General features: G+C 37.7%; 1 protein-coding gene across 1 annotated transcript; it reads right to left on the reverse strand.

Moving 5' to 3' along the window:
- Positions 1-8,510: 8,510 nt before the first annotated feature.
- LOC145047652 (uncharacterized) lies at positions 8,511-10,845 on the reverse strand. Its single transcript, XM_078995980.1, has 3 exons — positions 10,455-10,845; positions 9,904-10,392; positions 8,511-9,328 (listed from the first exon to the last, which is right to left on the reverse strand). The coding sequence occupies exons 1-3, from the start codon at positions 10,843-10,845 to the stop codon at positions 8,511-8,513; spliced, it is 1,698 nt and encodes a 565-aa protein (XP_078852106.1).
- Positions 10,846-12,334: the final 1,489 nt, after the last annotated feature.

Raw genomic sequence — 12,334 nt, forward strand, 5'->3', positions numbered from 1 at the left:
CATCAACTACCACTTCTAACAAACTCGACTAACAAAATAACAATATTTACAATTTAAACTCTGCTCTTCAGAAAAGTTATAAAATATATCATTTCATAGAAATAAACTCTCATAAAGTTTTTAAGTTAACTTGTGGCTTTAATAGTACTTTTCAAGCTTACTTTCATGTTTTGATCTAATTTTGGAATGTTGTGATCTTAATTAAACAAAACTGAAACACAAATGTTTATTTCGGTAGTTTGTAAGAGCATTGTGTTACTTTGGAACTTTTGGTAAGTTCTTAATACAAATATACTCATTTACTTTTCTTTCAATACTAGTCTTTATACTAGGTTTCATTGTTTTGTCAACATCTCTAGTCATCATATTGTCTATTCTTTTCGATTATGTGTTTCAAACAGACTATTTTTTTTTCTAACAACTGAATGATTTATATTAACAAATTTGCAAAATACTAACAATAACAACTGAATGATTTATATTAACATGTTTGCAAAATACTAACAACAAAAACAGATTACAATGAAATGTGTTTCAAATCAACTAATATCAATCGAGGTTTATTTTGATAAATTTCTTATAGTTTGATTTATTTTATTTTACTTTATTTTTTTACATTTTTGTTTTGAATAAGATTATTGTTTAATCTAATAGTAATAACAAAAAAAATGTATATAATATTAAATGCGGTCAAATTTTTTTTCTTCATGTTATACAAAATTAGCATTTTAAATATAAAATACTAATCAAATTGCTTTTTAATATTTTACTAAATTGCATGCTTAATCAAATGTCATTTTTTTTTTCAAACAAATTTTGCACGTATTTTATTTATGGACTACATCGTGTTGATAAGCTTTATTTTTAAGATAAATAGATAATGTTTATTACACATTTTTTATTATTATATTTGCACAAATTATATTTATTAATATGTAACATAAACTAAATATTCTAAAGTAAGTGACTCAAATAGGAACATTATCTCCACATCCACTACCTTGAACTCAAACAGTAGCCATCAATACCGAACAACAAACCATCACCTTCAAAATGCAAAAGTAGAAGTTGATGTATGTAATGATCGCTGAAAGTGAGATTTGGTTGGTACCATGTTTTTCTTCTGATAAGACAATTTTATCTATTAATTTATTTCTTAATATCTTTTTATGTCGAATGTCATTGTCGAAAACATACATTCCTACTGTTGAGCTGCCTATTTCCTACATCGCTTACCTTATTTTCATGGGATTGATGTATTTTTAGTGTTAGTATAGTGTACGTTTTTCTCCTGATAGGCAATGGCGAGCTGCTAGGGATAGTGGGGGTGCTGTAGCATCTCAAAAACAATAAAAAATTGTTCATTTCATGTATTAATTTTTTTCAACTCTCTGCCTCCGTCGTTGCCTATAGGTAATCAAAGATGGCATTGGTTTTGTGAAAAGAATTATTTATTATTTTATTTTATGTTGTTAATTCAATATTTTCCCTTAACGAATATTTGCATTCCACTAATAATATATATACAATACAAGGAAGAAGGGTGACGTTAGTGGGCTAAATACATTGGGTCACACTATAATAAAAGCATACAACAAAATAAATGGTACACTAGAATGATCGACTAACATCCCCGTAGTCGGAATTGTAGATCTAGAATGAACGTTTAGACTAAATCTGAAATCGAGAAATAAAGAAGATAGTAGCCATTTGATGAAAATATCATCACATTAGACGATGAGGAAACATGGAGAACACAAATCTGTCCCATGGCAACTTTGACACACACAAAATGAATGTCAATCTCTATGTGTTTGGTACGTTGACGTCAAACTAGATTGGTGGACAAATAGACAACACTAACATTGTCGCAACAAACAAGACTTCCGGTAAAAGATTATGTAAGAAACATGTCTCGACAACTCTTTCCATGTTTCGCAGTTGTGGAAGTGTGTGTTAGACGATGAGGCAACGGTTCCTTTGGATGATATCTAGGTCGATGAGCGTCTGAATTATATTAAGAGGCCGGTAGCGATAATGAAGAGAAAGATGAAGGTCATGCACAACAAAGAGATACCTTTGTAAAGGTTCAATGGTAGCATTGGGAGCCAGAGGCAGAGATGCGGGAGCATTATCCTGAGTTATTCACAGCAGCGGACTTCGAGGATGAAGTCTAGATCAAGTGGGGGGGGGGGGGGGGGGGAATTGTAACATCCCGGTGTTGAGGTAATTTCAACAGTTGACTTTTGACCGGTTGACTTTTTGACTTTGCCCTAAATTTTGCATATGGAAGGTGAGCGTTCTAAACGACCTAGGCACATCAAGTCGTCGGCCCACCATCGTAGGTCCCCATCGCCTCTGCTTAGGTCCCTGTCAGCTCCGCCTCCATCTCCACCAAATCCGACACATGGTGGTGTGGTTTGTCGCGACCCAATTCAAGTTGCCAAACTTGAGGCCTTTCTCCAGCGCGCACATACTACCCAACAATTTTCGCATGTGCCATCTCTCCGTGAGTTGCACATCTATAATCAAGTCCACACCTTGTTCCGGAACATTGGATGGCAAGGGTTGTTGCAGGTCCACGAGCTCAGTTACAAAGTCCCGACAGTTGAGTTCTTATCTTCACTTGATTTGGACCATGGTGTCCTACGTTTCCTGCTTATGAACCAAGATCATGCCTTGTCCCTAGACCAAATCAATGTCATAGTTAGGTCCCCCCACAGAACACACCTTTGGCCCCAATGATCCAATCCCATGATACAGTGATCTTACGTGGTGGACTGACCTTACGCGCCAACTTCTCTATGTCTTAAGTTCTGCTAAGGCCTCATCTCTCATCCACCCTGTGATGAAAGTGGCCCACAAGATTATTGCTTCACTTGTCGTCCCTAGAGAATAAAGAAGCACCATTAGCGCCCTTGAGCTCAAAATACTTTATGCGATGGCCCACCCGGACGATAACCTCATTCCTCACTATGCCTCATTCCTTTGCAACAAGCTCAATCGCCTTAGCACATCACGACCCAGAAAAAATTATATTGGTGGAATTGTCAGTTTGTTTGCTAAAAGTGCTCCAGTCCGGTCCCCATATCCCGGAATTCACCAACCTCTACCCTGTGACCCCTACCTCACCACGATAGTACTCGAGACCATGAGGATGTTTCGGACGGAGGACGAGAACCACAATTGGACCGTGGGCCAAAACCACGACCCAAGACTCCTCATCACCCCCAAAAACCGGAACATCCTTTCCCCCAGGAGGCCTACTAACTTCACCGACTGGCAAATCACGCCCTATCTTTACCCTATCTCCTTCTTCGAGGAGGAAGATGAGGAAAGTGGAGAAAGTGACGAGGCTGTCGAGAGTGATGGGGCGGCACCACAAAACTCTTCTCCCATGGGTGGTGTCAGCTCATCCCATCATGTTGGGCACCCATCATATCACCAAAAATATATGGATCAATTCCAATCGATCCATACCCGCCTCGAAACTTACCATAAAGATGTCATGAACCTAACCCAAAGCTTTTCCGCCTTCACCACTCAATACGCTCGGGATCAAGAGCGTCAGCGTAAACATGAGGAGGACTTTTGGGCTTGGACCTGAAATCCTAGCTACTATCCTCCTCCTCCTCCTCTGCAATAAGTTTTTCCGCCCTCTCCAAGCATCAGGGACGATGCTTATCTTTAAGCTTGGGGAAGGGTAGAGTTGTATATTAGGTGCATTTTCATGTTCATGTTCATATTCATATTCATGCATGCATTTTAAAAAAAAAAGATTTTACCATTCTTATTTTCATTTTCCTCGCATTCTACATTTATAAAACCCAAAAATATGTTTTTTTTTTAATTTCAAGTTTTTGCATTCCATCATTTTCATGCATCATCATCATCTTTTTTTCAATATATATATATATATATATATATATATATATATATATATATATATATATATATATATATAACGAGGCGACCAGATAGTTACCGGAAGTGTAGAATCATCTGTCATAACTAGGGGGCCCAAACACCGTAATTCGAGACCCCAACCTTAGAAAATAAAAAAAAAATCATACTGAAACGTTTTGTGGGCGGTAATAACATCTTCGGGATGATTTGCTTCTGAATGTTTAAAAAGAATCTTTATCGGCAACACTGGACCCACAGAACGCGGGCCTGTTTGTTGACACGTGTTACCCTCGCGGTAATAGGGATCTTAAGTATTAGATCCACACATTCAAGAAGGAAGAATGGGTACAACTATTATATCCAATACCCATATCAAATAAATAAATAAATAAATAAGTTCAAGCACTTAATCAAAGAAACTTTCAGAAATTCAAAAGTTGATTGAAGAATTCAAAGCTTAAAATGAAGATACAAATCCAAGTTCAATCAAAATCAAAAGCTGCCTCAAAGTCAAATCTGGTGAATGAAGAACTGTGTGATATGATACTTGTGGCTCTTGAAAAAGTGAAAGCAAAGGAGTTGGGCCCCTTCAGGTGGGCTCGCTGTTTCAACGAAAGCTGATTCACCGTGACGGGTTTTAAGGATGCGTCGATTTTGATTCTTGGCCATCTAGTCTTAAGGACATGAGATCCGGACTGTGTTATTTTTGCCCATAAAGCTAATTAAGGTATGAAGTTTAAATAAAACTATGGTTGGATTATTGGGTTACACCGTTTAGGATCTTCCTCACTTTAGGAGTCTGTTATATGTGGAAGGAAACAATATGGTTGCCTAGGTAATAATGTTTGAAGCCACATTGATGTAAAGTTTGATCGTACTTATATAGATAAATTACTTGTGTTCTTAAATTTCTCTTTAGTTCATTTTGTTTCTTTAGTGCTTTGTACATATATTTCTTTTTCATGGTTTTCATTGCATGCATTCATTCCTAGCCTTTAGTATCTTTTTGTCCCTTTTTGCTTTGTGTTTCTTTTTGCCATCTAGATAACTTCCTATTCATCCGATTCTTGCACTTTTTTGAGGACAAGAAATGTCTAAGCTTGGGGAGATTTGTTAGGTGCATTTTGTGCACCTTTTTGCACATCTTTTAACCCCTTTTATGCATCTATTTAGCATAATTGTTCTTCATTTGTCTTGCATTTCATCATATTCATGTTAGTCTTTAGAACAACCTTATTTGCACATTTTCATGTCTTTTTCAGGTAAACGGAGTTTGTAATGCGCTTTGGGAGGTGTAGGGAAGCATTGGTGAAGATTTTAGGAAGATCAGACGAAGAACGAAAAAGTTGGAAAAATCAAGTTTGGATTCGGAGTCAGAGGAGTACACGGCCCACGTTGGATTTACACTGCAGAATGGGCACGAGCCGTGTTGACCAAAATGGGAGCTGTTGAATTCACTGAACACGACCAGTGCCAGTTTAGTCTAATTTGACACAAGCCGTGTTGGCCCAGCTGAGCAAATTTGAGCATCGAACATAAGGGTTGGAATCGAGGATTGAAGACCAATTTTCACTCAACACGACCCGTGTTGATTTGTTCTATTTTGACACAGTCCTTTTGGCAGTTTTTCCTATTTTTCATATCTTGGGATTAGGGTCATTTGGACACACATACAAAATATCATAGAACCTTTTGAGAAGAGATATCGAAGGTTTTTGCAAGGGTTTGATCAGTAATCATTTGGAAACATTATTTCTAGTATTGTAAGTTGTATTTACACATTATTTCCATCTTTTACACTTGTGATCTTGTTCTAGTCATGTGTAGCTAGAACCCAGGTTTCTCCAATTTCATGTTTTGACTTCTTGGTAGTGACTTCAATCATATGACATGATGTTTGTTCTTAATTTCTATATAGTGAATTTGATTTGGCTTTAATCGAATGTTTGATTCTAATTGTGATTCTTATTGGCCATTTGAATTAGGTTTAGGTCATTCAAGTTATCTCTTTTAAAAAATCCGTAATTGTTTTGTGAAATTGAACAAGTAAAAAGCACTAAATTGATCTCTATTGAATGAGTTTAGTGTAAATCATATTCATAAACTTTTACACTCTCGAGCTTGTGAGGAGTATTGGGTGTTGTTGGGAGCATTCACATAAAGCTTCATGCAATCTTTTAATCTAATTCTAATAGCTTGTTTAGATTAGGTTAGTACGGTTAGGGTTAATCAAAGAACTTGTTTTGGTTAATTAATGTGGTGAATGGGAAGTGTTAGAGCTTGTTAACACTTTCAAGTACCAACATAGATAGAACTGAGTGAATATTGTGTCATCTTTGAATCACATTGCCAAGTTGCCATACATGAAGTTGGAGCCCTTACAAATTCTAAATTTAATTCACTCATTTAGCCGATTACTTGTGTTTTTAATTTGTTTGTTTAATCATTGCATTCAACCCCCCCCTCCCCCTCTTTAATGTTTTGTGAACAGGTACCTTGCGTAAAGAGGTATTAGACCGATTGTCACATGTCTATGTGGATCGACCCTACTTGCCTTGTACTACCTTTTAGTGCAATATAGTAGTGTTCTTAGGAGTATATCCTACCCTATTATTTGTTGGGTTTGACACGCCTAACAAATCGAATTTGACCACCAAAATTTCACGGGAAACTTGGTTCTTAGTGATTTCTAAGTGATTGTCAAGTCCAATATGACCACAAATGCATGCAATTGACCTTATAAACACAAAATCCACAAGTGAAGAGTTGGAAAGATTTTACCAAATCGTTAGTGGAAATGCGTTGTAGTTGGTGAGAAAGACCTTCTTCAACCTCCCTAAACTTGCCTTTTGAAGATTTAAGACAAAATCATAAAGAATCAAGGGATTTTTGATGAAAATCGGACCTTGGGGTTTTCTTGGGGGAGAGGGGCTATTTTGGAATGGGTGTGTAGAATAATGGGGAAAAAACCCGATTTTTAGCATTAAAAACCACAGGTCTGTTGCGCGAACATGACCCGTGTTCCCACAGGCCAAATCGACACGGACCGTGTTGAGATCAAAATTCCTGAGAAATGTTGAACATGACCCGTGTTCAGTATAAGGCAAAAATGAACATGGGTCGTGTACCCCTCTGATTGAACACGACCCATGTACGGCTCTGTTTGCCACTACTCATTTTTTGAACTCAAAAACACCCTCTTATTCAAACGGAATGTTTTTTCATCCCTAGGTTCGTTTGGTGATTTTAAATCATGTTTAAATGCATTTGGAACATTGAAAACCAAAAATTCAAAGAAATGGAAATTGTTTTTAAAGAAAAAGAAAGAAATACCCCCGGGTTGCCTCCCGGTAAGCTGTCCTTGTTTTAAGTCGTTGGCTCGACTTTGCCCCCGAGTATGCTTCAATCTTGGTACGTAGGGTTACCAACAACTTCTATCTCATCATTCTTCACCTCGAATCCTTCGTAAAACGACTTCAGTCTATGACCATTGACTTTGAATGTTTTTCCAGTTTGTTGGCTTGTGATTTCCACCGCACCATGGTCAAATACCTTTGTGACCATGAAAGGACCAATCCATCTTGATCTTAATTTCCCTGAAATCAACTTGAACCTCGAGTGATAAAGAAGCACTTCTTTTCCTTGTGCAAAAGTCTTCCGGGAGATCATTTTGTCATGATACGCCTTTGTCTTCTCTTTGTAGATCATGTCACTTTCATACACATCATTTCAGATCTCCTCTAGCTCTTGGATGTCTAGCTTCCTTTTGTTTTCGGCCTCATCTTCATTCACGTTGAATTTCTTTATGGCCAAAAAATATTTGTGCTCGAGCTCAACTGGGAGGTGACCTGCTTTTCCAAATACTAGCCTATATGGGGGCATACCAATGGGCGTTTTGAAAGCAGTTTGATATGACTATAAGGTATCATCCAGCCTTATGCTCCATTCTTTGCGATTTAAATTGACTGTTTTCTCCAAAATGCTTTTGATTTGCCTATTGGAGACCTCCGCATGCCTATTGGTTTGGGGGTGATAGGTTGTTGAGACTTTATGAGTCACCCCATACTTCTTCAGGACAACTTCAAGCATCCGGTTGAAAAAGTGAGTACCACAGTCACTTATGAGAGCCTTTGGAGTGCCAAACTAGGAGAAAATTTGTGTTTTAATAAAATCCACCACAACTTTGGAATCATTAGTACAGGTGGCTTTGGCGTCCACCCATTTGGACACATAGTCCACCGCCAACAAGATATATGATCAACCAAAAGAAGGCTGAAATGATCCTATAAAGTCAATACCCCATACATCAAAGATCTCACATACTAAAATGGGGGGTAAGGGGCATTTGATTCTTAGAGCTTAAGGACCCGGATATTTGGCATTTATCACATTGGGCACAAAACACATAAGAATCGTGAAAAATGGTAGGCCAAAAGAATCCGCTATCTAAATACTTTTCTAGTTGTCCTTTGGGGTCCAAAGTGACCTCCACAAACATAGGAATGACAAAAATTAAGGATGGATTGTACCTCTTGTTGCTCAAAACACCTACGGATCATTTGGTCTGCACAATACTTCCAAAGGTAAGGCTCATCCCAGACGTATCACTTGGCGTCCTTCTTGATTTTGTCCTTTTGCCAACGGGTGGAATCCGGGGGAAATTGACTTGTGACCAAGTAATGAATGATGTTCGCATGCCATGGAGCTTCCTTTATAGCGAACAAATGCTCATCTGGAAATGTGGTACAGATTGGTGTGGTGTCTTTAGGTGGCACAATTCGATTGAGATGATCCGCAACCAAATTCTCTTTCCCACTTTTAAATTTGATTTCAATATCGAACTCTTGCAAAAACAACATCCACCGTATTAACCTCGACTTAGAATCTTTCTTGAGTAGTAAATGCTTTATAGCTGCATGGTCCGAATAGATAATCACTTTAGTCCCGAGGAGGTAATGTTGGAATTTCTCCAATGCAAAGACAATAGCTAACAACTCCTTCTCTGTTGTGCTATAGTTGTTCTGTGCACTATCAAGAGTCTTTGATGCATAGTATATGACATGATGTGTTCGATCCACCTTTTGACCCAATACCGCCCCTACAACCGTGTTGCTCGCGTCACACATGATCTCAAATGGGAGATCCCAATCAGGTGGTTGGATGATTGGAGCGAGGGTGGGTAAATCTTTCAAACGATCAAAAGCCTCCTTGCATGGTTGGGTAAACTCAAATTCAACATCTTTTTGGAGTAGTTGACACATCGGCACCGTAATGTTTGAAAAATCTTTGATGAACAGTCGATAGAAACCTGCACGACCAAGAAACGAACGAACTTCCTGAATATTTGTAGGGTAAGGAAGACTCTTGATAACATCTATCTTGGCTTTGTCAACTTCCAATCCGTTTGGGGACACAATATGACCTAAAATCAATCCCTTGTCCACCATGAAATGGCATTTTTCCTAGTTAAGCACAAGATCCGTGTCAATGCACCTTTGCAGAATTTTTGTTAGATTGCTTAAGCATTCACCAAAGGAGTTTCCATAGACTATGAAATCATCTATGAAGACTTCAATGATGTTTTCATCATATTCATAAAAAATGCTCACCATGCATCTCTGAAATGTTGCGCGTGCATTGCATAGACCGAAAGGCATACGCCTATAAGAAAATGTGACAAAGGGACATGTGAAGGTGGTTTTCTCTTGATCTTCTGGGGCTACCGGAATTTGATGAAAGCCCGAGAAACCATCTAAACAGCAATAGTGGGATTTGCCCGCCGATCTCTCTAACATTTGGTCAATAATGGTAGGAGAAATGGTCCTTTCTTGTTGAAGCATTAAACTTCCTATAGTCAATACAAACTCGCCACCCATTTTGCACATGGGTTGGCACCAATTCTCCCTCATCGTTTTTTTAAAACTGTGACCCCAACCTTTTTCGGGACTATCTGAACGGGGCTCACCCATTTACTATCTAAGATAGGGTAAATCATACCTGCATCTAAAACCTTCATGATTTCTTTCTTGACCACCTCCATCATGGGTGGATTCAATCTTCTTTGTGACTCTCGGGTTGGTTTGATGTCTTCCTCCATGAGAATCTTATGCATGCATAAAGAGGGACTCAACCCCTTTATGTCAGCAATCGTCCACCCAATAGCCTTTTTATACTCTTTCAGCAATTTCACCAACTTATTTTCTTCTTCTTTAGACAACTTATTGGAGATAATAACAGGCAATGTCTCCTCTTCTCCAAGATATGCATACTTCAAATGCTCAGGAAGAGTCTTTAATTCCAGCATTAGTGTCTGCACAACAGAAGGAAGAAGTTTTGTGTTAGACATGGGCAGTTTCAGCTTGGTATTATCATACCTCATTTTCTTCCTTTCTTCCATGAACTCCACAAGTTCTAGTAATTCTTCATCAAGCTTGAAATTTGGTGCAATTTCCTTGACCAAATTGTTATTGAAATTCCTTCTTAAAACTAACTCCAAATAATCATGGTTAGTGAACTCAAAACACTTTTCAAATCAAGGAAATTTATACAATGAACATCGCTTGGATGCCTCTTTGCTTCATAGATATTGAAGTTAATGACTTCCCCATCAAATTCCATAGAGAATGTACCATTGTAGACATCAATTTTTGTTCTTGCTGTTTTTAAAAATGGTCTACCTAAAAGTATGGAACTTGAGGTTTGGTTATCATCTCCCATATCAAGCACATAAAAATCAGCAGGAAACACAAGTTCATTGATTTGCACTAATACGTCCTCTAATACACCTTTTGGATGTACCAAAGATCGATCAGCAAGCTGAATTATGATTCCGGTTTCGGCTAGAGGTCCAATTCTCATTGTTTTATAGCTTAAGTAGGGTAAAACATTAATTGATACTCCAAGATCAAGCATCGCACATGGCACAAAAAGGTTACCCATTTCACAATGAACCGTGAATACACCCGGATCCTTGCATTTTTTTGGTAGCCGTTTTTGTAACACGGCTGAAACATTTCCCCCAACTTTCACAGTGTGATTTCCTTTAAGATTTTTCTTAGATGAGCCAAGTTCCTTAAGAAACTTAACAAATCTAGGAATATGTGTAATAGCATCTAAAATATGGATATTGATTTCATCCTTTTAGAACATTGCCATGATTTCGTCATCTTGCCGGTCTCTCTTTGTGTTTGTTAGCCTTGAAGGAAATGGAGTTGGTGTGACTCTCACTTCGGTCTCTATTGGCTTCTTTTATTTCCTCTTATTTGACAACTTCTTCTACCTCAATCTCTTTCTCTTCCTCTTCTTCATCCGACATCCTTGGATCTTCATAGCTTTTCCCACCTCTTAGGGTAATGGCACATGCATTGTGTTTCCGGTTCTTCTCGGTTTGAGATGGTATCTTTCCTTGTGTGACATCCCCAAAATCTCGGCAGAAAAGACCGATTTTAATTTATGCTTTTAAAATAATTTCAGAGTAAATCCTTTTGATTTAAAAGAGTTGCGGAATTTGTTCCCAAAAACAAAACATGATAAAACAATGTTTACCAAAGCATTTCATAAAAGAAATGTATTTTCATTATATAATCAAAACTCGGAGTGTCATGTTTCGATACAGACCAATAAGCATAAACGATAACATTACAAGTCATTCAACAAATATATACAAATACAGACTTGTAAACAAAACAACTTGATGGTTCATCCATCTTACGCCCTTGCGCCACTTCCTGTAATACAAATAAAACTGAGTGGGTCAGGCTGAGCATATAGGGTTTTCATCCCACAATAAATAAGTAAATTAATTATTATCAACCAACAACAACCCAATTACCCATTCCCGTTATTCTCACTTTATGTCCCTAAAATAACTAACACAAGTGACCTAGTCTAAGAATATTTCATCGGGGTGACAACACATGCTTTGGGGGTTCCTCAACAATATAAGTCAAATAAGGCAACCATGAGGGGGATGGAATACAGCGAATGAACACCCAAGTTCATTAACACCTACAGGTTATGAGCCTGCTAGCGTTCCACGGGATTGTCTAGAAAAGTTCGTGGTCGTCATCTAAATTCCGCTAGATGACTGGATCAAAACAACATCGAGGCCTCTCATCTGTTTATTACACACCAACTATCTACCCATGTTCTACCCAACATATTAGGAGATAAAACATACATTTTTATACATAGTTTCAAAACCTGTATAGCATGCTCAATCAATACATTTTCCATATAACAGATAAGGCACACACACATAACACGTATTTCATATAGAAATAATCAGATCTGTAAGATAGAAGAAAGTGAATATACATTCACACACATAACAACAAAATATACACATAACACGTATCTCGTATAAAATACTTCATAATTATGCGTTAGAAGAAAGTAACTACACCCTCACACATATAAACAACAATAT

This window comes from Lactuca saligna, chromosome 1 (assembly GCF_052625555.1).
Source record: "Lactuca saligna cultivar CGN05327 chromosome 1, ASM5262555v1, whole genome shotgun sequence".
NCBI classification, from domain to species: Eukaryota; Viridiplantae; Streptophyta; class Magnoliopsida; order Asterales; family Asteraceae; genus Lactuca; species Lactuca saligna.

Bases quoted from the DNA above. Each gene is read 5' to 3' on its own strand.
- LOC145047652 (XM_078995980.1), bottom strand. From the start codon at position 10,845: ATGGGTAACCTTTTTGTGCCATGTGCGATGCTTGATCTTGGAGTATCA. The intron at 10,393-10,454 runs GTATAAATTTCC...ATTTGGAGTTAG, and splicing joins GCATCCAAGCGATGTTCATT to TTTTAAGAAGGAATTTCAAT. The intron at 9,329-9,903 runs GTATGATTTACC...GATTGATTTTAG, and splicing joins CATGAAGGTTTTAGATGCAG to GTCATATTGTGTCCCCAAAC.